This window comes from Erpetoichthys calabaricus, chromosome 16 (assembly GCF_900747795.2).
Source record: "Erpetoichthys calabaricus chromosome 16, fErpCal1.3, whole genome shotgun sequence".
NCBI classification, from domain to species: domain Eukaryota; kingdom Metazoa; phylum Chordata; class Cladistia; order Polypteriformes; family Polypteridae; genus Erpetoichthys; species Erpetoichthys calabaricus.
In genome coordinates, this window is record NC_041409.2 from 35333347 (window position 1) to 35359540 (window position 26194).

General features: G+C 44.8%; 1 protein-coding gene across 1 annotated transcript in view; it reads left to right on the forward strand.

Annotated features, from left to right (window-relative positions):
• Positions 1–315: 315 nt before the first annotated feature.
• gpr176 (G protein-coupled receptor 176) overlaps positions 316–26194 on the forward strand; it is a 54093-nt gene continuing 28214 nt past the window's right edge. Inside the window, exon 1 of the mRNA XM_028822246.2 lies at positions 316–1057. Within this exon, the coding sequence (XP_028678079.1) occupies positions 826–1057 (232 nt within the window). The 5' untranslated portion in view covers positions 316–825. The remainder of the gene's footprint in view (positions 1058–26194) is intronic.

Below are 26194 nucleotides of genomic sequence, written 5' to 3' on the forward strand. Positions count from 1 at the left end.
TTGCGAGCAAAAATCTGACGCCACTGTTTCGTTGTAGTAACCCACTAATGTCATTTTATCTGTTCACCCAGAATGTTTTTTTAACAGTTGGCTGGCTTTAAAATGACCATCGAGCTGTCAACGTCTACCGGACTCCCCGTTAAACAGACCGCAGCTGCATATGTGGCGAATCGTCGCTCGTTTCGTAAACGAATGAGAAGGCGTGAACGCGCAAGGCGCGCACGATTTTCCGCAGAGAACACGGCGACCAGGCTTTGTCAGCGTGAGACGGGCAACGGTGCTGACAGTGACTGAGCAGTAAAGCACACGCAGCAGGCATCCCGTGCCCGTGATGGCGCGGGTCACAAATATGTGGTAAATGTTAAGCACAAAACGGGTGTCTCGCTGGCTGGGGTTCAAAGGCACGCACTCTACTGAAAGCACTCTCCAGGGGGCGGTGGCGGAAAGGTCCCACGTGAAGGCAATCTAGTCGCCAGGGCAACGCTAACCTGACCAAGGATGCCTCTCGCGGACATCTGGATGCTTGGCAATACCCGTGCTCCGAACGGAGGCGCACTCACGGCCGCGGGGGGCTATTTAGGCGAGCAGTGCCCGTGTGCGCGGTTTCCAGCGTCAGCGCCTCCCCCTCTCTCTCTCCCCCCATTCTCTCGCTCCCCTTCTCACTCCTCACACGGGACCACAAGACTGACAGACAGACAATCAGTCTCTGTCACCGACAGCCGCGGTACCCACGGACGCAACTTTGACCGTAGCATGTGCCAGTGCCAGAGCCAGATGGTGAGGGAGGCGGAGAAGCTACAAGGCTAGCACAGCGACGCGCGAGCAATGGAAGAGGGAACGGGGAGCCTGGACACCGCGATCGCCAACGACAGCGCGGCGCCGAGGATCGTCGACTTCCAGAACGCGTCCAGCCGCGCCGCCGCGTCCCTCTCCGGCAACCAGAGCGCCAGCGAGCTGCTGCTGCTGCATGTGGACGGGCAGGGCTACGGCCAGGAGCGTGGATACCGGGACTTCACCATCGCTGTGCAAGTCATCATCTTCGTGGGCTCTTTGTTAGGTACGCAGTGCCTTTTTGATATCCGCGTGTTTTCACCCTCGCGTCCGTTAGTCGGGGCGATGGACGTATATGTCCCTGATTTGACAGCCCGGTGGACACGAGCAAGAATGTACCCATCATCATGTATTTAGCTGAACTTCATCACTGAAACTCACCATTTATGCTTTATTATGTATAGTGTCTCTTATATGGAATCCCACACCCATCTCAACGTGTTCTTTACATGTTTAGATTATAATACTGTACTTTATGATTCTACCCGTAATTCGCTTTTTCATTCAAATTAGTAAGGCATTTTGTATCCCAAAGTTTATTAACAGTGTCTTTAATAACTTTCGATTTACTGAATGGTTCCTTTTGTGTTGTGGACTTCCTCAGGCAGAATTTCTGAATCATCCTTTAACTGATATTAGCTGTTAGGTTTTTGTAACCTTAAAAAAGTGTAACTCGCTTGCGTTTTCGTTCTGAGCTGCTCACTTGTGGTGATCAATTTTGTCACCTTGTCCTGTCACACTTGTTCCCAAACAGTCCCACCGTCTGAGGTTTGCACGGTTATGTCGGTGTATCTCCTCTGCCTCTCCTCATTCCCGTAGCTAACGGATGAACTGGAGGCGAGATTAACATTTTTTCTAAGACACCACTAAAAACTACCCAAGATAAGTAACATATAAATAAATGTAATTTTTGGGTGGAGTGTTCCTTGAGCACAGATACCTCTAATGTGATTATTTACTGACATTTAGATAACATGGAGAGAATGCAAATATCTACACACAGCCCTCAAGCCAGTGTTTGAACCCAGGACCTTGGATCATATTCTAATCGGGCCAAGTTGGTCGTCTATAACATTTTGTTTTGTTGACATCATCACAGGGGGCTCAGCTTATGCTTAATATACAACACACCATTTCTTTTTGGTTCTTCCTCCTTTTTTCATTTCCATTCCATTCCTGGCTGTGTATGGACTATTCTTAGGCCTATCCCTGCTTTGAATCTTACTTGGCTTTGTTCTCCAGACATCTGAGTTGTCTGCATCTTCGCTTAATATGTGGACCGGTAGGATATATTTGGTTCGTGTTTGTTTGGTCCCTCCTGTCGCTCGCTATCCTACCTGTGACAGGCCTGCTTCAGTACTCAGCTGCCAAGCTACTCCGACTCCGCTTTCACCTGTCCGAGCCTCTACTGACTGGCCTGTATCTCCACCAAGACATCGTATTCCTCCCCCATCGGAGATGCATCCACTGCGGGACCCGCCGGAGTATCCAAGATGACAGTTCGAAAATAATAAACTCCAACTGGTCCAGTTCTCGACATCCTCCACGTAATTTAGGCAGAGTCGCTGACCACAGTGTGTTAGCCAGCCTAGCCCGGTCGGTTAACACCGTTGCTAAATGCGATAACCGTTCACAACTTCCATTTGCTTAACATCCGCACACTTACAAGCAAGGGGCCTCTCACTAATCGTAAGTTTGACTTTTTCTGTCTAACCGAAACATGGCAACAACCCCATAACTTTCACAACTTAAAGAATCCACTCCCCCGGGGATTGTATACATCTCTCAACCCCGTGACTCTGGCAGGGGAGGAGGTCTCGCATTAATGTTCCATGAGAAATGGAAAGTCTTGCCGTTGTCTGTTCCTGCCTTCAGTTCTTTTGAATCTCTTGTGTGTCAATTAAATGGACCTATTCCTACTATTATTGCAACTGTTTTCCGGCCCCCTAAACCAAATAATGACTTTCTGAACGACTTTTCTGTTTTCCTTACACACTTATACTGTTTCATCATTTCAATATACATATGGATAATGTCAATGTCCCTATTACTAGAGACTTTACATCCTGCCTTGAGAGTTTTGGATTCCAGCAGCATACTGATGTTCCCACTCATTCCAAAGGACATATCTTGGACTTGATTTGCTATCCTGGAGTTACCCCGCTTGATTGTACTGTGGATGAACTCCCCATAACTGATCATTTTCTTATTTCATTCAATGTTAAACTTGCACTTTCCAACACTAAGCTTTCCCGTCTCACGTCTTTCCGTAATATTAAGAATATTAACTTAGATTCTCTTTCCTCTAATATTGATTCCCTTACAGACATTCATAATTTATCCACTCCTGAAGAACTGATCTCACACTATAACACTGGACTTAATGGTATTCTTAACTCTGTCGCACCATTAAAAACTAGATCTGTTTCTTTCTCCTTTTCTGTTCCCTGGTTCACACCTGAACTTCGGCTTTTGAAAGCCAAAGGCCGGCACCTTAAATGGTTATATAAAAAAACTGGACTGTTTGTTCACAAAAACCATATACTTTATTACAAGGACTGTATTGCCCAAACTAAATCTAACTATTATACTCACATTATTTCTTCCAATGAAGGCAACACCAAGTTTTCACTGCTTAATAATATCACACAGCCCCTGGATTCTTTACCTTCTCACCTTTACTCAACTGATTTTTGCATTTCCCTTATGTCCTTTTTTAATGAAAAAATCCAGAAGATTCATCAGTCTCTCTGTACGGATTCCTCCAGTACTTCATTTGAATTTCACCCACCAACTCACTCATTTTCCTCTTTTCAGCTTCCTACTTTCTCAGAAATCTCAGATCTTGTCTGTAAGTCTAAGCCATCCACCTGTCAACTGGACCCCCTCCCTACAGTTCTGGTCGAAGCCTGCCTCCCCTCTCTGATCCCTCTTATATCTTCTATAACCCACTCTTCTCTCACTACTGGTACTGTTCCTTCATCTTTTAAAATTGCTGAAATTACCCCAATACTGAAAAAACCTGGTGCCGATCCAACTAATTTCAGTAATTTTCGTCCTATTTCTAATCTACCCTTCATTTCCAAAATTCTTGAAAAAATAGTGACTATTCAACTTCATTCTCATTTATCTCCAAGTAATCTGTATGAACAGTTACAGTCTGGTTTTCGTCCCATCCACAGTACAGAAACGGCACTTATACAAATTACTAATGACCTCCTCATGGCAGCTGATTCTGGTTTAATTCCTATTCTCATCCTCTATGAACTGAGTGCAGCCTTTGACACTATTTGTCACACTACTCTTCTCAATAGATTATCTTCGATTGGCATTACCCACACTACACTAGATTGGTTCAGATCCTACCTCTCAGGCCGCACTCAGTTTGTTCAGCTTAAAACTTTCACATCCCAACCCACTGCTGTTACTTCAGGTGTGCCCCAGGACATTTCATTATTTACCTCCTTCGCCTTGGTAATATCTTTCATAAATATAACATTAGCTTCCACTGTTATGCTGATGACACCCAGCTCTGTCTCACTAGCAAACCTAATGCTTCCTTTCCACCCTCCTCGCTTATTGATTGCATAGCAGAAATCAAATCCTGGTTTTCTTCAAATTTTCTTAAATTAAATAGTGACAAAACTGAGGTTCTCCTCATTGGTACAAAATTAACATTATACAAAACTGATCATTTTTCATTTGCTATTGATAATTCCTCTGTCTCCCCTTCCCCACAGGTTAAGAGTCTGGGTGTCATCCTTGACAGTACTTTATCCTTTCAGTCCCACATTAATAACATCTCCCGGTCTGCATATTTCCACTTGCGTAACATTAATCGTATTCGCCCCTCCCTCACTCCCCACACCACTGCTATCCTTGTTCATAGCCTTGTCACTTCTCGTCTTGATTATTGCAATTCCCTTTTCTTTGGTCTTTCTCACAAGTCTCTTTATAAGCTTCAACTGGTCCAGAATTCAGCTGCCTGCATCATTACTAGAACCCCCTCTATTCACCATATCACTCCCGTTTTGCAGCAGCTTCACCGGCTTCCAGTTAAGTTCTGAATTCAATTCAAAATTCTTCTGTTAACTTTTAAGGCTATCCACAACCTGGCCCCTCCAAATCTGTCTGACCTCCTCCATGTTGCCATTCCCTCCTGTACCCTTAGATCCTCTTCCTCCATCCACTTGACTGTCCCCTTCGTCTGTCTTACCACTATGGGGAGCAGAGCATTGGAACTCACTACCATCTGAGCGTAGAAATATTGAATCATTTTCACTTTTCAAATCTAAACTTAAAACTCATTTGTTTAAGACTGCTTTTTCTCTTTGATTACAATTGCTCTGTCTGATTTTAACTTTTGTATTTTACTTTTGTTTATAATCTGTGTTTTGTCTATTGTTCGGTGTCCTTGAGTGTTTAGAAAGGCGCCTACAAATAAATAAAATGTATTATTATTATTATTATTATTTAATTGCCCTTTATCTTGTGTAGTGCCTTTGAAAACAAACAAGGAAATGCTGTCCTTATGGTTAATTTTGATGGAACCGCTATTTTAAATTTGCTGTCATTATTAGTTGTCACCGATGAACTGGCATCCCAGCCAATATGAACCCCAACTCCTTTACCTGACCAGGAGGCCTTGATAACAGAAGGCCAGGGAGGTAACGATATCTCCTTTATATGCCAGGATGCAAACAAAGAAAGATGTCACAGTGGCTACATCAAGAGTGACATCTTAGCAACCACAGACCACCATCCGGGATGGACTCGGCACAGTGGTCGACTGCCTGCTACAGGCAGAGCATCTCTCCATACACTGGGTGGCAGCTCCAGTATGGACGCCTGCAGGGCAGCATGGCAGGTGTGGTTCCATGGGCCCGCCATGTTGGGTTCTGTGGGGAGGCCTCTTGGATACTGATATTACAGGGACAGTGGTGGTCCTGCCTGACCCAGGGGGCAATAGATTGAACACCGGAAGTACTCCTAGGTCTGAGGTTAAAAGAGAGCCCTTCACTTGAGTCATGGAGAGTGGGAGTCGGGTGTGGAGAAAAACAGCTGGAAGAGAAAGAGTTGTGGTGCATTGTAAACGACATAGGCCTGTAGGAAGGATTTGTTTGAATTAATAGCGCTTTAGATGAACTGGGGGTGTGGGGCTCAGTGGCACCCCCTACAGGCCACATACTATTTATATTTTTTAAATTCTGTTACAGGCACATACACCATGTTCTCCAATTAAATAACGGAGGTCCTTTCCATTAAAAAGCTGGTGAAAGGGTTCTTTGTTTTTGCCGTGGTATCGAATAGATATCGAGTATCATGAAAGTTCACTGGTACTGATATTGAATACAAAAGTTCTAGTATTGTGACATCCCTATACAGTAATTAATTAAAAGGAAACCTATGTCTTCTACTCTTTTAATGTCTCTCAGTTACTTTTGTCAGGGGGTCCCCTTGTATATTTATACATAAAGACATCTTCTACCCTTGAAAGTAGTCTTTTGTCACATTAAGAAAACACAACTAGGTCTCACTGCAGTTCCATTCCCTGCATTGTAGTAGAAGCCATACTTTGCCTAAGACTCCTGTCACAGCAAGCAGTGCATTTAACTGTATTTACTGTAATAACAATAATCAGAAATATCATACATTTTATTTTATACAGTGCCTCTCCAATGCTCAAGGTGCTATAAAATGTAAAATGTCTTAATTAGCATTAGCTGACCTAATTTGGTGTAGTCATAAGAAATTAAATGATTTACTTCATGAGGTAGACACACATAATAAACAAAAATAGTTGTGTCATATTTGAAATATTCAAACATGTGCTTCAATTTAAATATTTAAAATTGAAATATTCCCAAATGTAATGAAAAGTTGTCTTTTTTCACCCTCTAGTAGAGGTCCACAGAGGGCTAGTGAATGATCAGAAATCAAAACTAACCTCACATTGGTAATCAGTGACTTGAAGTCATCTAAAACAATGCCCCACATGCCAGGGTTTGAAATGTGCCATGTTGAACCTCCTGGACGTAGCTCTGTTGTACTTCATCCAGGGTTCCTGGCCTAGCTGGGGTTCACATCCATGTGTTGTGTCCTTTTCGTTCACCTTTGGGCTGTTTGATTTTTGTTAATGTTACTTTTGTCAACTCGCTGCTATAATTTCTTAGCCATGTGTTTTGTGGGTGGTCCCCCAAGAGGTGGGGCCACCTGCCGGTCACCTCTGGTCACTGCCTTCCTCTCAGTATAACTCGAGGGTCCCCCACAGTTCCTGGTGGCTCATCGTGAGTGTGCCAGGGGGTCTTGTGTTTGGCGCATTGTGAATTATTGCATTTGTTCGACTTTACTGCTCTGTTATTTTATCCACTCTTTGGATTCTGTGTTGGGACATGGTTGGCTTTTGGATTTGCCTTTAACAGATATTGGATGTCTTTTGTGCTATTTGGAGCTTCTGCATTTTGTTTTGTTTTGTTTGAGGATTCTTTCACTACGTTCACATTACAGACCTCATTGCTCAATTACGATTTTTTGCACATCTTGATGGTTTGCACTCATAAGTTCAAGTGACCTGTATATCTAACCACATCTGTCTCCGATTGTGTGTTGCCAATAATGAAAAATGTTGTATTTCTGAGACGACTCATGCTATTGAAACTGACAAAATGGAGGTGCTAGTTGCTAGTGTTTACATTTCTCCGGAGGACGGCAAACAGTTTGTCAGCTGTACACGATTAGGGGGAGAAGGTGAAAAAGCCAGACTGCCAGCTTTGCTGTTTTTATGGTTATTGCTGCTGGTGCTTTGCCAGGAGATGCATGGGTACCAAGAAGGAGCCAGCATTGGTGGAGCAGGACCGTTGCCACAGCTATAGCTCTCCTCCTTGGTAATCTAATTTTATGAGGTTCTGTGGCAAGTCCTTACCTTCTTTTCTCTCCACCATTACTGACTAGTTCAACACAGGAAGAACATACAAGAATGGATGCTTGTGATGCCACACAAATAAAGTTCTGTAAATTTAGTTCCTCCTGGTTTGTTTGAGCATAATAATTAATATTTAATATAAACAATCTGCAGTTCAAAAACTTTCCACTTTGGGACACAAGCTTTACATTCATATTGTAACAGGAGGCAACACTGGTTTGATGTCCCAGCCAGGATGGATGGCGTTCCCCTTCCCAGACTGGGTTATGCAATGGATTGATGGAAGGCACAGCATTAGCCTTCAAGGACTTGTATGCTCCCCCGATATGCTGGGTGGCAGTACCCATGCACCAGTGCACCTAAGCACACACCCAGAGAGCAAACAGGGAATTGTGGTCCTGTTGGGCAGCCCTGCTGTGTCCTGTGGGTGCCAGCAGGGACAGCTGCAGGAAATGGCTGTCCCTATTTTCAGGGGCTTGTGTCTGACCTGGATGTACTTCCTACATACAATGTTGTGGTGGCTCTGGAAGAAACCCAATTCCTGCATAAAAGTGGCCTCCGCATCTCACTCAGGGAGAAAGAGGACAACACTTGCTGGAGCTCATTTTGGTAGAAAGAGAGAAGAAAAAGGAAGGATTTGTGCACTGAAGGCACAAACTTCAAATATAAGGTTATTTCAACATGTGGCTGATGTTTGTGTACTTGTACTGTGGGACCCCATGACACCACTTAATGGCCACAACTACAGATAGTGAATAGGGAAAGCATAGAGTCCTAAAAGGCCATCTCTGTCCATTTTACAGTCCTGTCCAGGAAAGTGATCACCATCCATCTTGGCTGGGACATCTGGCCAGTGTCAGCTCCCATTATACTATGTTCTAGAAAATGTCCACCAATTTCGGTTGTCTTCTGTTTCCAATTTTCTCCTTTCTTTCTATTATTGTCAATGTTCTTGGCACTCCTCACCATTTCTGTCCACCTCAACAGATGCTATCCTCTCTGGGCACAGTTGCTGCCATGCCTTTTGCTGACTGTCCTTCTGATTCTCCTTCTTTTCCCTCCTTTATTCCACCTTCTCGAACTGTCAGCAGGGAGGAGTGATGGGACATCGGACCCTAACGTTGTGTGGAGACTGGCTCGGACACAGACAGGCAGACACGCTCATGTCACCCAACACACATTTATTTATACTACTGTTTACAAAGTCCAAGTGCCACAAACCCCAATCTTCCCCAAAGTCCAGGCCAACCACTCTGCCTCTTCGGACCGCCTCCTTTTCTCTTTCTAGCACCTTGTCCTGCTTCCACCCGACTCCAGCCATTGAATGAAGGGAGGCGGCCCCTTTTATCCGTACCCGGATGTGTTCCAGGTGTGCACTGGCAATCCCGCGGACACGCCCCAGTGTGGCAGAAATGCCAGCTGTCCTCCCGGAAGCACTCCGGGTGTTCCCTCTCTTCTTCCCCCCAGCACTTCCTGGTGTGGCGGAAGTACTGAGGTCCAGGGTCCTTCAGGCAGGGGGACGCCCCCTGGCGGTGACCACGGGCCCCTACAGGGTTGGGCTTCCAAGCCCTGTACCCGTGGCCCCCTATACAACCAGGGCGGACGCCCCCTCGCGGTCTGGAGAAGGATTGAGCCCTCCTCCTGTCTTCCTGGGCGTCCCGGCCGGGCATGAGCCCCGTCCGGGTGACACAGTTGCTAAATGGCAGTTTATGGCACAGTTGACCTCGAGTTGGGTGCCTTTTGTTCCTCCTCACCACTCTCCATACCAGTCAATCTTCTCATCTTTAGGTGTGTCCAGCTATCGTCAACCTCAATGTTTTCCATTCCATCTGTTCAAGGCTGTCAAAAAGGTGGGCACTAGTGGGACAGGGGGAACTGTTCTTATTTTTATTGTCTCTTTTGACCTTTTACTTCTTGACAGGTATTATTGTATATTCCTTTATGTGAATCCCACATTTGTCCTTGCTAAATTTCAGTAAATATCTGGTTACAAATCCAAAATGCCATCAAGTCCAAAATGACAACGCAACCAGGCAATAAGCCAGTCAGTATGGAATGATCCACTCTAATTCATTTTGTGACGAAAAATTGTAATTTTAAGACGTGCAAATCAGTTTACATTTTTTAGACGCCATGCTCAAATCAAGTTTTCTTGGCATTTTATAAATTGCATAATTTCATACTGTTTATTGCAGTTATTATCTTATTACAGTATGTCATGACCATCAAGAGATCATTGTGTTGCATTCCAACCACATCCTGGCACCCTAAAACACAAAATGGCAGTGCCCATGAAAACCACAAGAACATAATGTTTGTGTATATATCTTTATTTATCTATCTTACTTTTTGTTAATTTATCTACTGAGCTTCTGTAAATGCCAAATTTCCCCTTGGGAACAAATATCCTATCTATTTATCTATCTATCGATCGATCGATCGATCAGCCACATATATCTTTTGGGAGGAAGAGCAGAGGAGAAACCCCCACAGATATGAGACGGACATGCAGACTTCAGGATTGTGGGTGGTGTGTGCTGCTTGATGTACCCACGGCACGACCTTGATGACAAGTGGCCTGCACATGACGTGCCTGCTGCTGGCCCTGTTCCTCAGTGTGTAGACCCAACTCGTCCTCCTGTAATTATTGTCAGAATAGTGACAGGTCTCGCCATAGTTGTGACTTTTTCGTGAGCACCCTCATTTTATGGATTTCGTTTTTATGGGCACTGCCATTTTGTGTTTGTGGTTGCTATGATGCTGTTGGAATGTTATTGACAAATGTTAGGTGACCAATGTCTTCTCGGTGGTCATGACATACTGCATAAGATGACCCTGCAATTAAAACTGTGAAATTAATAGACCTTTGCATGAGGTTTAGATTCTTCAGATTGTTGGCTTCATTGAGTGTTGTGGTGTAGCCCCATGAACTTTAATTGGTCTTGAGGTCAGTGTACTCACGCTTGCAATGCCCAGACTACTCCTCTGACAAGCCCCTAACGAAAGATTTACACATATGTGCCGCTTTATAAATAGAAATTGTCCAAAATGACTTGTGTGGAAAGTCGTTGTTGGTCATGACATGACAGCTATTTTGAGTTTAAAGAAATCAGCTAGGAAGCCACAAAGCTGGCCAAATTACTTCTGGCCTGTTTTCAACTTGGAAGGAGTCGTCTTTTTATTTTTTTTCCCAGCTGGATAGCTTAAAGTTCAGTTCAGTTTTCCATGTTTCCTCTTATTTATTTCCAGCCGGTTTGTAGTAATTCAGCTCGACGAATGGTTGCCCAGCTGCTACAATTTCCCAGTCTTCAGAATTGCCTCCAGTCAGTAGCCACAAATTCCCTAATTACAAGTAAAGTTTTAAAACCGTTGAAGAGTGGTGTGCGCCGCAGCACGCAAAAAGGGAGAAAGCATGCGGAAGAGGGCTCATTTGGGATGCTGGCTCATTGAATTCCTTCTCAAAAGTTAAAGTGGAGCCAGATGCACAGCAGTAGCACCTTCTGACCTGGGGAGGTGTTGATCTGCGCTGGATCTTCCAATGTTTTTTGGTAATACTTGTCCTGAGACCACTGAGACCATGGGGTCGATGAACGGGGTGTCTTGATCTGCTCCAGCCAGTCCCTGTATGGTTTATTGAACTGGCATTGTGGCATGACGTGTCATCTGATTCTTTATAATACTGTGCGTAGGAAAGACGTGCAGCCATGTAGCGCTTAATGGGGAGAATGGGCTGATGAGTCATTCCTGAGCATGGGAATGATCAGTGCAGCCATCCATCATTAGCAGCTCCATGGATCATTTTGCATAGGGTATATAAAGTTCGGAATACAGGGAGAAAGGGAGGACGTCAAAACAACGGAACTGAAAGGAAATCAGAGTGTAAAACAGTTTGAGAGTGGACTGTTCTGGAGATGGTTTTGGGGAGTGAGTGAGAAGTGCCACCTGAGAGGAAGCGGATACAAACCTGCTGACTGAGAGGAAGCATAGGCCATCGAGGGCCCTGGGAATCCCACTGCACACACCAGTGAGGATGGCAGACTCAGAGAGAGAGCCTCCAGGGACTCTGGGCGGGTACGGGCTGAGGTGGCCTGTCATGATTTAATTCCACTTTGCTTATTTACAGTGTTTTTGTTTTGTTTTGCAATGTCTTGAAAGTCTATTTTGGATCCTCAAATGCCTGTTGTTGGGTCTGCTCCCGGCGTCTCTAGGGGCTCAGCCTCTGAGGTTGTGATCCGTGATTATCCACGCGACAGAATAAAAGGATGGTTTTGAGTTCGTTTCCTCATTTGATCTGCAAATACAAAAACCCCTTATGAAAAAAGACTAAACAACTCTGTTAACTCTCATCTTTTGTGTTACTTTCTGCTTTAAACCTTTTTGATCTTTCAGCTTCAATTCCTGCTTCCCGTTGGGGTCTCCAGTTTCATTTTGTTATCTTTCTTTTATTTGTTTTGTTTTATTACGTGTATCTTCCGGTAGGACTCTAAATCTTATCTGTCAGTGTGCTGACAGAACATCACCGTGAACGAGTAGGGAAGCCCGTGTTTATTGGCATCTCGCACCTGTTCATTAGCCTTAGAGTGGGAGCAGGGCAGACGAGAGAGAGACACACACCCTGGTGCAAGAGAAGATGGATTCTTATTTTAATTCCTTAATAGTTTTAACTATTGTAAATGAAAAACACAACAAGGAATAAAGAGTTGGGGCACCAGAGGTGAACCCCAAATAATTGCAGGAAAAATTAATAAACATGATCTAACAGATCGTTGAAGAAACATCTTTCCAGACGCGAGTGTACAGCTCGACCCACTCCATGATGGTTATGAGGTGAGTGAGGTGGTAGGGGCAGGTCCAGGTGAGCAGGAACCAGAAGTGGCATCACTCATCAGCCTGCCAACGATCGGCGGATTTACAGAGAGAATGAGAAGAGAAGCCTCAGGTGACAACACCACCCCTTGGCACAGAGTGGTATTACCAGTCGACAGGCCCTGAAATTTTCTCCCAAACATACATGTGTGACACTATTTATTGGACTTTAATTTTCCCCATGACACAATTTTACTGGTTTATTGATTTTAAAAAACTATCAAACAATTTTAACTGCACAGCACAATGACACTGTTTGTATGGTTATTTAGAAACATTCAGACATGAGCGTCAGTAGGCTTTGCACCCTAGGAACCAAGTTACCCAAACTATTCTGTAACGTTTCAGCAATTATTTACCGCGCTGATGCTGTTCTTTCTGATCATAAAATAGATTGTTACAATAGCAATTGATGAGAAGAATTCGTCATTAATTGCAGAATTACGGTACTTGATGGTTCCTCTAGAGCGCCTCTTTCTCTTGCACAATTTGGCTTAAAAACTAATCGGCACATCATCACCTCATTAAAGGCTTAATTTTCGAGTTTGGTATTTTTTTCATCCAGCCGTTTTAGCTCTAAACCATCCTGAAGAAACTGGCACACAGACAGACACACACCCTTCATCAAGATATCAATCTTTTCAGTATCAGGAATCCTAAAACGTTGAGATCCCTCAAAAACCATAAATCAAAATTTTTGGTGAATCTAAAGCTTTCACTCCTCCCCCATTGACGATAGGTTATGGTTGGGGGGGGGGGGGGGGCAACAAAGCAAAAACACCCATTGTTTGTACTTTTTGCACCTTAAGCTTCTGTTGTCTCCTCACTTGCCCCTAGTCCTTCTCAGTACACAAGCTACATGATGCTTCAAAAAGCCAACAGTGGCCTGTGGCGGTCCGGGTCGGCTCCACCCTCCCTGCTTGCTTATGGGAGCCTCTTGAACCTGGAACCATCAATAACATACCCAAGGATGGGCTGGGCAAATGAGGGCACACACCGTTCGCAAGGGGGTTATTCAAAGTGCTTCAAGTGCTTTTGTTAAAAATCAAACAAAGTCTTCAACAGTGCAGTGTAAAAAGATCTTCCATAAATCCAATAAGATCAGTGAAGAGTCCAGGAGTTAAAATTCCATAAATGATCCAAGGATAAAACCAGAAAAAAAAATAACACAGTAACTGGGCCATTGACCTTTCTCCTTTCAACTGAGCCTGTGAAACTTCCTCTCTCCTGTCTCGCCAGCTCACCCCATGGCTTGCTTAGCCAGCCGATACCCCCAGCAGCTGTGGTCCTCCTTTCTGACCCCCACCTTGGCTGCTTCTGTTGGCATCTGCCAGCCTGCTCTGAGTCGTCCGTCCTCCCCTTTTCCTTCTCACTCACCTGGCATCCCTTGGATTCCAAAGGAGGACTCCACCACCATTAAATTAGCAGGTAATGCTTTGCCTCATGGAACGCGGATCGTTTGCTCCACTGCAAGGTTACCAACGGCTCTGCCTTCCCACTCTCACTGCCTGTCAGGCACCCGCTACCGTGCTCCCTCACGGCCCCCCATTTCTCATTCTCAATTATCCTTTTTTTGTGATCTGATCCCTTTTCTACTGTGTAGGCTCTTTTTATATTACTCCAAAGTGTGAATGAACTCCTGACTGACCCGCTCACATTTGCAGGTGTAGGCGCGAGCAGCCAAGTACTCCACTCAACCTTGCAGTGGCTCATGCACCCACAAGGAGCCTACATGTTCTGGGACTCTTCATGCATTTATTTATTTAAATCGCTCACATTGCTGTTGGCTGCTGGTGTGGAGCCTCACAGGCACCAAACGTAGGGTTGGTGGCAGTGCCAGGATCAGTTTTGGCTCTGCGCTGCAAGAAGCGGATTTAAAAAAGTGAACAAGCAAATGACTTTTCTTTGTGTGTGACCTGATTTTTCATCCCAAACTCACTACTCTTCAGCTCATTCTCTTTTGTTGTGCCCCTCTTCCTCTGATCTCAGGACACGGGCCCCTAAAGATTCTGTTCTCTGGAATTTCCCTTAACAGACTCTTCCCACATTTTACATTTCAATAGCTGAGCTTCAGCTAGAAAGCCTGGCGTATTCTCCCAGTCCCAAATGTTTCTGATCGCCTGACGTTCAGCACATTCCAGCTGTGATGCTGTCTGCACACTGATTTGTTGCTTATGCTAAAAAAAGACCAGAAAAATTGGATCACAAACCAAAAACCATTGAGAATGAGAAAGGAGGGAGCCGGGCTGTCTCTTAGTTTTCTTTTCCAGCTTGAAAGCAATTGAATCATCTTTCAGTGATCCGTCACCTTTGGGAGTCCACTTGGTGTGGTCGCAGGTGTAACAGTAACAGCAGTCAGAAATGTGATTTATTTATGGCTCGGGAGATGGCGTACAGCAAGCTGAAGTCGATACCAGTAAACCGAGAAAATGACAACTGAACAGAGCCCAAAGTCAGAGCCAGAAAAGACGTGTGTGAGATGATCAACAGCCAGAAAGGAGATCAATTCGTTAAGCCAAAACAAGAGACGAGAATCAAACTTGGGTAAGGAAATAGAGGAGATCAAACCAATATGTTAAATTTGGAAGCAGTTCTTTAAAGTAGGCTGGCACCCCCTGGTACTCCATACTGGCACTTTCCCATTCAGTGCTTCTAAGTATCAACCTATAATTAGGAAAACAATTTGTCTTTCCTCAACCTGCAGTATCTAATTTCTGTATATCAGCCTGTCATTGGACCTCTAAGGGGGAACAAATCGAGTACCGCCAGTTCATATCTTTCACTTCACCCACTGCTTACTATTGGCAAAATTAGGTGATTTGGACAGCGCAATGCCAACCTTCATCCAGGCACAGCAAAGATATCTTGGCGTGACATTTCTGTGTAGTTAATCCTAATAACGGCTTTGCAACCACTCACCATGCGTACAAAAGCAATGTGTTGTTGCGGTGAATATTATTCAAATTAAAACATATTCAAAAATGCATCAGAACTGAACCAGTAAGGCAAAAATCAAGTTGTACGCAATCCAAAAAACGATATAATCATAGCAACGGGAAAACCGGAGACTGGAACAAAAAACAGGGAGGCTAACAGTCCATCTCCAGGCCCACTCACCCACACAGGGCCAAATTAGAGTCATAAGTGTGGATTTGGGGAGGAAGACCAGAGAAAAGACCCACCCAGCTAAAGGGGCGAACATGCTGACTCCACATAGACAACAACGGGCCGTGAGATGGTGGATCAGGGTGGCAGTTTGAGCTGACCACCTCACCACATTGATGACAACAAGACACTCAATAACCTCCAAAATGATAGCTTAACTATTTTTTTTTCTACAGACTACAGAAATATAAATAGAGTCAACTTTGACTTTTGTTTTAGCTTTGAAATCCAGAAATAAGTCTGTCTGTGCTCCGCCTTCTTCTTGATCACTTCCAGAGTTATGGTTGCCTGAAATGTCATTCGCTCTCGCCTGTCGTGTCCACCGAGGCTGGAACATGTGCAGCGTGAGATCAAGCTACAGCGCTGAAGCGCAGCACTCCATTGGCAGAGCGTATCTGTGTTGACATACAGAGGTGCCTGAGTTAAAGGTTTAGGGTATAAAACGTTTACTGAACTCCATGATCAGCAAGCACAGGCAAAAGTTAGGCTACCTTGTTTAAAAACAGCAGGAAAAGGTATGTTGGAGGATAAAAAACTGAAATTCAAAATGAGCAGAGGTCTCTGCTAGAAAGACAAAAAGAAACCCTTCACCAAACTCAAACATTTTAGGGAAAAGGAAAAATTGGGTGAAATTTCCTAAATCTCTAAACAACTAGCTGCTTAGTCTCACGGGGCTGGATGTACGTTAATAAAGTGTGTGGCGAACAGCAGGTGAAATCCACCACTCCCAGGGCTCCATCCGCAGGGTGTTCTTCCTAGAAATGAGTCCCCAAGTTCCTCCAGACTGTCCACTTGAAAGGTTTGGGTGCCTGCCCCTCGGTGGCGCAGTAGTAGCACTGTCTGCCTCGCAGTAAGGAGACCTGGGTTTGCTTCCCAGGTCCTCCCTGTGTGGAGTTTGCATGTTCTCCCCGTGTCTGCTTGGGTTTCCTCCGGGTGCTCCGGTTTCCTCCCACAGTCCAAAGACATGCAGGTTAGGTGGATTGGCGATTCTAAATTGTCCCTAATGTGTGCTTGGTGTGTGTGTGTGTGTGCCCTGTGGTGGGCTGGCACCCTGCCCAGGATTTGTTCCTGCCTTGAGCCCTGGATTGACTGAGATTGGCTCCAGCAGACCCCCGTGACCCTGTGTTAGGATATAGCGGGCTGGATAATGACTGACTGAGTGACTGACTATTGTAAGACAGAGAGAGGGAAAAAAGCAACTGAACAAAGACTTGCCACTGAGAGGAAATAAAAAAGCTAAAATTGCTGTTATCAATTCAAGAGCTCAGAACCACAAGGTAATGGAAGCTTAATAATTAAATTCTGCATTGTAATGAGTGTGGTGACAGACAGAAACACACTCACAAACCACTGCAGCTGCTTGGCCCCACGCGTTTCAGAAGTGCCTCTGTCTTCTGCGATATCTTTCTGAAATTTTGACAATGGCATCACTATATTTCATAACAACAGTAAATAGATTTTAGATCGTGTCACGCATGCGTGTCAGAGGGTCACCATCCGGGCTCGTCAGAGGTAGGCACTACCACCTCTGGACACCAGGGGGAATGATCGCCGTCACGTCTGACTCCTACAGCTTTGAGAAGACGTCCACTGAGGGCAACTGACTCCATCCCTTCCGGGCTGAGAGCTATAAAAGCAAAGTGCTCCTGTCTCATTTAGGAGTTGAGCCACCTGCGCTACAGAAATCTGACCCCGAAGAACTATATTTTGTCACAACATGTTTGCATTTCCACTGAGACAGTAATGTTAACTTCTCTTAGTTATTCGTTCAGACGTGCAGTCAGAAGATGGATGTTGTGGAGCCTCGTCTGTACATCTACTGCTGTTATTAGGCAGATTTATTGATTCGGGTGTTTTGAGTACTGAATTCAGCCTCTCCTGTGGCTCTTCATTATCTCTTAATGACGGTCCATTTAATGGAGTGTGACACACTGTCTACTTCAAATGCATATTTTGAAGTTCATATTTTCAAGACTTTAGCTAACAGTTCCTTCAAGCTTACATCGACTCCTACACTATTGTGGTAACTGAACAACAGAACACACAGCACCTGTGACAACACATCATTCACGTTTATCATTTGTCCATTGATGTCTTTGAAAAGCAGTGGATAATCTGATGATACAGAAAGGTTATTCCCTTGCATCAGGTTCTGTTTATTTTTATCACGTGTAATGTGACATACATTTACAGTATATGGCTGGTAGGGTGTTTTTTTTTTTTGCATGAGACTTTTCGACTGTTCATCATAATCATACGCTTGCTGTCTGTCTGACCAGGTTAATGAGAGCACCTCTGAACTTTGCAGATCAAAATCAAAGCCCCCACCTTCACGAGGTGTTGGATTGGTTCAGTGAGGCATCTAAAGGTTGATTTATACGTCTGTGTGGTGGGTGTGGCAACATGCTGTGCTGGTGTTTGCTCCCCAACCTGACCTGACCTCTGTGAGACTGCTGGCTACCACAGAAGTGTGTGTTTCCGTCATGCAGTGTCGGTCCTGCTGCCGTGGCTGTATGTGACAACCAGATACACAGCAATATATGCACCTTTATATTCAAGCAGAGAAAAGTGCATATCGAAGAATATTTGATACTTGTTTTAGTAGATGCAAGAAATACATGAGGGGTTAGCAGTGCTGCCCCCCCATTTCTCCAGCCCTCTGAGTTCCTTTCTCGTCCTGCTTACTGGATTTTTATGCCGATGCTCAGGTTTCCTGTCTCATCTCAAATATTTGAGTCAGATGAACTGTTGGGGGTGGGTGGATATGTGTGGTCCCAACAACGGACGCATGCTCCCTTGAGAGCCGATTCCTGCTTTTCCGGATATTTTTTTGCTTTCTTTTAGTGGAAAAAGAGGCTTTGGTAGATTGTGAGCTTTTCCAGGATATTTAAAAATGTCTGCTTTTCCGTACTAGCATAGAATTCAGCCAGGGACTAAACGTGTGTGTGTGTGTGTGTGTGTGTGTGTGTGAATTTGGGTAAATTCACAACTGTTCTAAGCTCCTCATCTCTATGTGTGCTGTCCAGCAGAGCGCCATCACAGTCGATGAACCTGTGACACTAGAGACCCCCTAAGTGATGGGGGTGGCCAGAGAGAAAGGAGATGTGGAATAATCATGAAGCATTAATTTTCATTATTCATGTCAGTACTGATCTCTGGGAAGATAGGAATTTATTTTTGATCAAAAATCTGTTAAAAGAGGAAACTGTCAATCCAGGAGTAAGGCCTTTGATCACAAGTCGATTTTGTCATGTTAGTTATTTGTGTGGGCGGCACGGTGGCGCAGTGGGTAGTGCTGCTGCCTCGCAATTAGGAGACCCGGGTTCACATGTTGTCCCTGTGTCTGCGTGGGTTTCCTCAGGGTACTCCGGTTTCCTCCCACAGTCCAAAGACATGCAGGTTAGGTGCATTGGTGATTCTAAATTGTCCCTAGTGTGTGCTGGGTGTGTGTGTGTGCATGCCCTGCGGTGGGCTGGTGCCCTGCCCAGGGTTTGTTTCCTGCCTTGCGCCCTATGTTGGCTGGGATTGGCTCCAGCAGACCCCCATGACCCTGTAGTTAGTATATAGCGGGTTGGATGATGGATGGATAGTTATTTGTGTATATCACCTTTCGGTGTGAATCAACTCCAATTACTCTACATACTGTATTTTCATATTAGTTATATAGGGGTTTTCTATTGTATTACGAATATTATTAGAGAAATATTATGACAGTCCAGGTTGGCTCCATGCTTCCTGCTGCGTCTGGGGGCCTCTTGAACCCGAACCTCCGATCATCATGAACCGAGATGAGCCGAGCAAATGAGGACACACACTTATAGCGAGGGGCAGGTGCAAAAGTGTCAAGTGCTGTTATTAAAACCAAACAGAAAGTCAAACTGTGATCAAATTAAAGTGCAGTGTATCAATATCTTCAATAAATGAATAAGTAATCCATTAAACCAGTGAAAATGTGGGGGTTAAAAAGTCCAAATTCAAATAAATAAATCCAATAGAACACATTTAAAATCCAGAGGCAGGTCTTTCTTCCTTTAAAACGGAGGAGCCCCAATGCTTTCTTCTAAACCCGGGCGTCTCTTCCACTTACCCTGTCCAGACCTGGCAGTAAGAGAAGATGCCCACCGACCTTTACCGTCAACCTTAACTTCCTGGCTTTGGCATCTCTGGGACGCCGTGCCGAGCCACTGACATGACCCCTGATGCCAATCCCTCAGTGTCTGCAGGAGGCACCATATAACGGGCCGCTCCTTCTCCGCAGTACTGTATTGCTCGATTCTCCAGCCCACTCCCGCTCACCTGCCTCCATTGTTCTTTTACATGGGCTCTCCCCATCCAGCCTCCCGCTCTTTCTTTCTCCTGCTTTAACCTCCATCTTTCCTTTTCATTTTCTCTGCTCTTCCTTTGTCTCTGTCCCTTTCCCTTTTTTTCTCTTTATTTTCTCTATCCTGTCTGTCTGCCATGCAGACTTCTCTGTACGTCTCTGATTGGGTGCAGATGAGATCCTCTGCCCACTCTTGACTGATACACTTGCAATCGCACATGAGTGAGCGATCAGCCAAGCAGCACAGTCAACCCTGGAGCAGCACCCGCCATGCACCCACCTGCACACGTTCTGTGCCTGCGCGCTCTCAGGACTCGATTTATTAATAATCTGCTCCACACCACAGACCGCTTATCCCACCTATAAGCCGTCAAAGATTGCGGCTAAAACACGCATAGATTGAAAATATCATAAAAGAGTTTATGCAAAATAAAACACTGAAGACATGGATCACATTGACATTAAAACAGACCTGATGTAAAAGCCTCCAGGACGTCGTGCTGAGGAATTTAATTTCCTTCCCAGTGTCAAGCAGCAGTCGACATGTTTTTGTCTAACGAGAGTAATGAATAAAGTGAGTTCGATAGGCGCTGCATTTGAACGCTGGGTAACTACGGCCGGCAGCACACGACACGACTTCACGTCAGAGTTGACTACTGCATGCAGTTGCTTCATCTCAGCAACTCGAGGACTAGGAATCCCGCAGGCTGACGCATTGCACGACTTCTCAGCACTTTCACATTCCCAGAGGATCCCAGGCTCAGCTAGGGCTCCTCCCCAGGCTGGGGTTCACATTTATCGTTTATGTCTGTTGCCTGCCTATCACCCTCCGCTCTGTAAGTCGGGAGGGTCTCCCACAGCTCCTGGCAATTCATTTCCCATTTGCTTGGGAGTTTGGTGAGTGTCTCGTAAGCTGACTGTTTTGCTTTGTGTTTGCCATTCATCTTTGCTGGCAATTCCTTTTTGTCTTTGCACTCTATGGAGCTTCGTGTATTCACAGAGCTTTTGGTGAAACTTTAGAGACTTAATGTTTTTTTAGAAGAATTCAGTGGATAGGACTGGCAAGCTTTGCTGGGCTGAATGGCATGTTCTCGTCCAGATTGTTGTACATAACTCTCTTTATTTCATAAAGCTTCAGGGCTTGGCCTGGATTTTGATGCTTTATCCCAGTGACAGTCCGGTTGGCTGCAGCAGCCGGGAATGTTGATAATTTTCTTCTAAGCTGAGTCAGGTCAATGAGGGCACTTAACAAGCAAATAGTGATTTTATTTAACAATCCAAGGTGCAAACAGTGCCATGCTTCATAACTAAATGAATAATCCAAAAAAACTTCAGTGTTCATGGTGACAGTGAAAATCAATAAATACTCCAATAAATAAGTTAAAGATCAGTGGCTACAACCCCAGTTGGGATCCATTCCTTAAACCTGCAGGCCTCAGTGCATCTCCTGCTCACCCTTACAGTCTTCTCTGCAGCAGCAGACCTCCTCCGGCCTTGCCTCTCGATTTTCCTTCTGTCCCTTCTTTCTGCCACAGCCCAGCACAACTTTTCTTCCTCATCTCTCCAGGTTACCCTTCTCAGGTCTTGAAACTGGACCGTAGACACCAACAGCTATGATCAACTCTTCCCTGCTGTCGTCCTGATCACCTCAGGTGGTATCAACTGAGGCGCTCTGACTTTGGTCTAGCAGGACTCCTGGAACACTCAAGCAGTTTGGAGGAGCGGGTGTGATGCACCCCTGGAGCACAGTATCTCTGCAGGGACATCGTCCATTCTGCCTTCCTTCCACTGCGCTGTCTCGTTCTCCCAACACGTTCTCTCTCAAAGCTCACACACTAACCCTGACCCCTAACCCTGTTCTGCTCAGGCTCCTTCTTTATTCACCTGTGCATGTGATGCCCTAATTAACATTTGTGGAGAATCGATGTGGAGCAGCTGTCCATATTAAGCAGTCGGCTCGTCTCCACACCAGATACCCCATGTCTGCCCAGCTCTTGGGCCACACACGCACCCTCAGAGTTTTTTAAAAAAATGTGCGCTGCCACCCACCTCTGTTTCATCCAAATCCCCCTTTAATGGGCATTATTGGAAGTGTTTGGGACTGCGTGCTTTGGAACTGACTGGAAGTATTTAGTTCTTGGGACTCCTAGTTCATGACATTACCACAAGTTGACAGCTAAGGGACATGCTGTGAAATTCAGCCACAGTCTGTGTCCATCTTTTTTTTGTGTTACATCAACTGCAAAATATCAAACAATACGAGCCTCTCTCCTGTTTGTAAAATCCAAAACCAAAAAAATAAATAAATGAAAGAAAGACAGAAGACAAACTTTATGCAAATCCGTTAAAAGTTCACACATGCAGGAATTAGTGGCTGCTAGGCAATGTTCCTCATTATGTCTTCTTTGAAGATGTGATTGTGATATTTCTTCAAAGAAACATAGAGTGGATGTCTTTTGAAAAATGTCACGTGATCCCGTGATTTCTTTCTTTCCTGGTGGCCAGGATCAAATGCATGTGTACTGTTATGATGCAGGAGTCCTCCTCCACCATCTTCACAAGGGCCTCCTCACTGGCTGGGCAGAAGGCCAGTATCTGCACTGGTGCAGCAGGTCCCGAGTGTCACCTGCTGGTTTCAGGGGGAGCAGGTCCTCAAAATGGGAAACTGGCCACAAAACTATAAGCCCTAAAATACATTTTCAAATGCTCTGACAGGGAGAGGGATAACCATAAACCTCTGACTGTAAAACAAAGGCACACCAACAATATTTATAAAAAGAAAAGATTTCTTTAACAAAAAATGCTCAAGCGAGCGTAAAAAGGCACAAAATTGCAAAAAGGCAATTCAATGGCAAACAAAATCCTAAAAAGAGAATCCAGTAATCGTGGTTGATAAACAAAGCAGGACTCCAATTAACTGTAAATCACAGAAAAACACAAGAGAATGAACCACACCAAGCATTTAAAAGAAAATAAACTGAATTTCACCTGTGGGTCTGCTCAGCCTTTATAGAGCTGGGGGGCGGTTCAACACGGAGACGGACAGCTGGCCCCGCCTCTTCGGGGAACACCCACAGAGGAGCAAAGGGGAACACGTGACAATGCATACAGCAACAACAACATCATTTGACTGTTAGCTTGGCATTTTTAGATGTCGATTTTTGCCTCTTGCGTCAGGTCTGATGTTTGGTTTATCAATCTTTCGGTTTTGAGCCTTTTTGCCTTCTGTCTACTTCTCGTGTCTGGTAGGAATTCGTCTGTCATCTGCTGCACTGTTAGGCTCCCTTTGTTAGGACATGTGATGGTTGCTATGGGTGTGTCATTGGAGGTCATGACCCGAGTACTGTGAAGGTCTTCTGCGTAAATCTTTCTTTATGAAAGCTGCAAATAAAAACAAAACATTACAACAATTCAATCGCTTGCTGAAAATCCTTGTGCTTGGTTTGTGTATCAAATATTGTGATTTATGTTTTCCTGTGGAGTTTTTGAGACTTCTTGGTGGCTATCCTGCAGTTTCTGAGGACGAGGGACTTTGAGTCTCGAGGGCATTGGAGTCTTTGGTTCCCAAGTACATTACAGTTTTTCAGGGTCTTATTGCAGTGTCATTGTGAATATTAATGGGAGGTACTTTTATGTCTCCCATTGCCAAGACAACCTCCCAGAATTCCCCCGGAGTGTGTGCATATGATGTCATCACCACAACCCTTTAAATATGGTTAGTTTTGGATAAAAGGATGCAGTTCTTGGTATTTTCGTTCTCGGTTTTTAGACTGACTTTCTGGTTTACGATTCTGATTTTTGTCTCCCATTTCTGGTTTAGCGAAAGATTTGTCTCTCTTTGGTTTTGGCCTACTCTGTTTTGTTCTCATTTTGATCATTCTACTTCGGCAGAACATTGACCTTTTGCTTACACCCTTGACTTTTGTTTCTTGCACTTTGTTTTGGTCTTGACATTTGGTTTTCTTTGATCCCCCGGTTTTGACCCATTTTGATTTTATGTCCTTCTCCTGGTCACTGCAAATCTCATATGCCCTGAAGAGATAACAGTCTACTGGTCCAGCTCAAAAATATTCGTCCGATTTAGACAAACATGTAGACTTCTTTCCTGTGCTGTTGAATGTTGCTCACAATAAAATACAGCTTACTGTTGTATCCACAAGGGGGCGCTTCTGAGCCCCAAACCACAATACCACCCAAACACAATTCTGGGTTCAAATAAAATATTTTTATTTGCTTCAGCACCTTTCTTATAGAAACACCAACCACAACGTAAAAATGCAAAGTCTCTCCTACCAGCTCCCATAAAGTGTTGCTCGCTGCCTTCTGACTCTGACTCAGTCAAGTGAGGCCTCCTTTTGACTCTGACCCAGGAATTGCTTCTGATATCAGTCCTCGGTCGTCTGGAGCACTTCTGGGTCGTGTGGAAACCAGCACAGTCCCCCCACTGGCAGTGGGTTTCCAGACTCCAGCATACATGTCTTAATCGTGGTCAGCCCTGAGGAACACTGCCACCTGTTGTGTGGGGGGATGAACTGCTCCAACTTTGCGTGTTCACCCACTTCATCCATTATGTTCTCCAGTCTGGGCAAGAATTCATCCTTTATCCCAGCCAGGATGCCTGTCATTCCTCCATAGCACCTACACTGTCCTTTGTTTCTTCTGATGGACTATTTTGTTTTATTACATGATTGTGATATTCAGAGCATCAGGCACAAAATAGCTTTCACTTGTAAAACTGGCAGGAAGTCGTCAGTATCTGAGGACAACTTGTCCTTTGCAGAGCCACAGTGGCAGTGGTGGTGCACTGCACCTTTGGAGACATGCACGTTATTAAAAGAAAAGCATTTTAGATTGTGCTTACAAGCAAAATGTCTGTAAACAGCCTCTTGACAGCTCTTTTAAAAGGGCAAGCAGATTTTGATCAGAGGCCTGGTCTGACATTTACCCAGCAGGATGGAAACCTGTTAATGTGCTCAGTGCCCCTCTGATGACATTACCTTGAGCAGCAGACCTTCTTTTAACAAGGGCATACAGCTTTGTTATGAATTACAGTATTCTCCCAACGAATAGAAAGCTTCTGCTTGCTTCTTCTGTTCTACATTCATCCGAAATACTTGGCACCCCAATGTAGGCACAAATAGACAAACAATAAGCTCTGTTGGCTCCACAGTAAAGCCTGAAAACCACAAGGCTGTTCATCGAACTAGTGACGACGCAACTGACCGACTGCCCGCGAGCCCGGCCAAAGGAGATGTTGGTATCGGTGGTGAGTCCAGCACTGAGTGCTAGCTCCCTGGGAATGAGTTCTTTCGTAATTTTGGCATGTTACTTATCACAAATCTATATAGATATAACATGAAAGATGATATGACAGTAAGAAATCACGTAGGAGAAATAACTTAGCTTTGTTTAATGTCGGCTTACACTGCATATCAGACGAATTAAGCCAGTGACAACACCTGGTCCGGGAGTGGGAGCCCGAAGCGTAGAGTCTGTCAGTGTTGTCGGTGCAGCGGAAGGCATTTTCAGGAACAGGTGGCTTTATCTACCATCCGTTTGTTGGCTTTAAAGGTGTGCTTGCAAATGTTCCAAGGCTTTATAGTGTTTTCTCCACGTGCAGACCCCCCTTAGGCAACATGCAATTCCAAACAAAGCAATGATGTTTAAACGAGGATGCAATTCCATGCTAACTTAACAGATAGAAATAGCACAGTTACAGCATCTCACAGTCTGACTGCACGCTGTCCACTTGTTCCAATCTATCTTATGTCATACTGCTTGCCTAGCAGTTCTATGAGGTGAACCCCTGTGCTTAATGTGGCTCTGTGTCAGATATGCATGTCAGCAGAAAAAGGCAGATTTATGAGATTGATTTGCACTGTGGTAGTGAGGGTACACAATCCTCAATCACACCGCTTCACTTCCTGTCGGGACTCCACGTGGCAAGCCATTCTGCAGGATGACCAGGGATTGCAGGAAGCTGCACCACTTTGGATGGACCTTTACCTGTGGTTGAGACATACTTAGTCAGGGCCTCACCTCTGACCTTGCAGCCATGGGTGACCCTACCAGGAGTACAGGACTCCCGA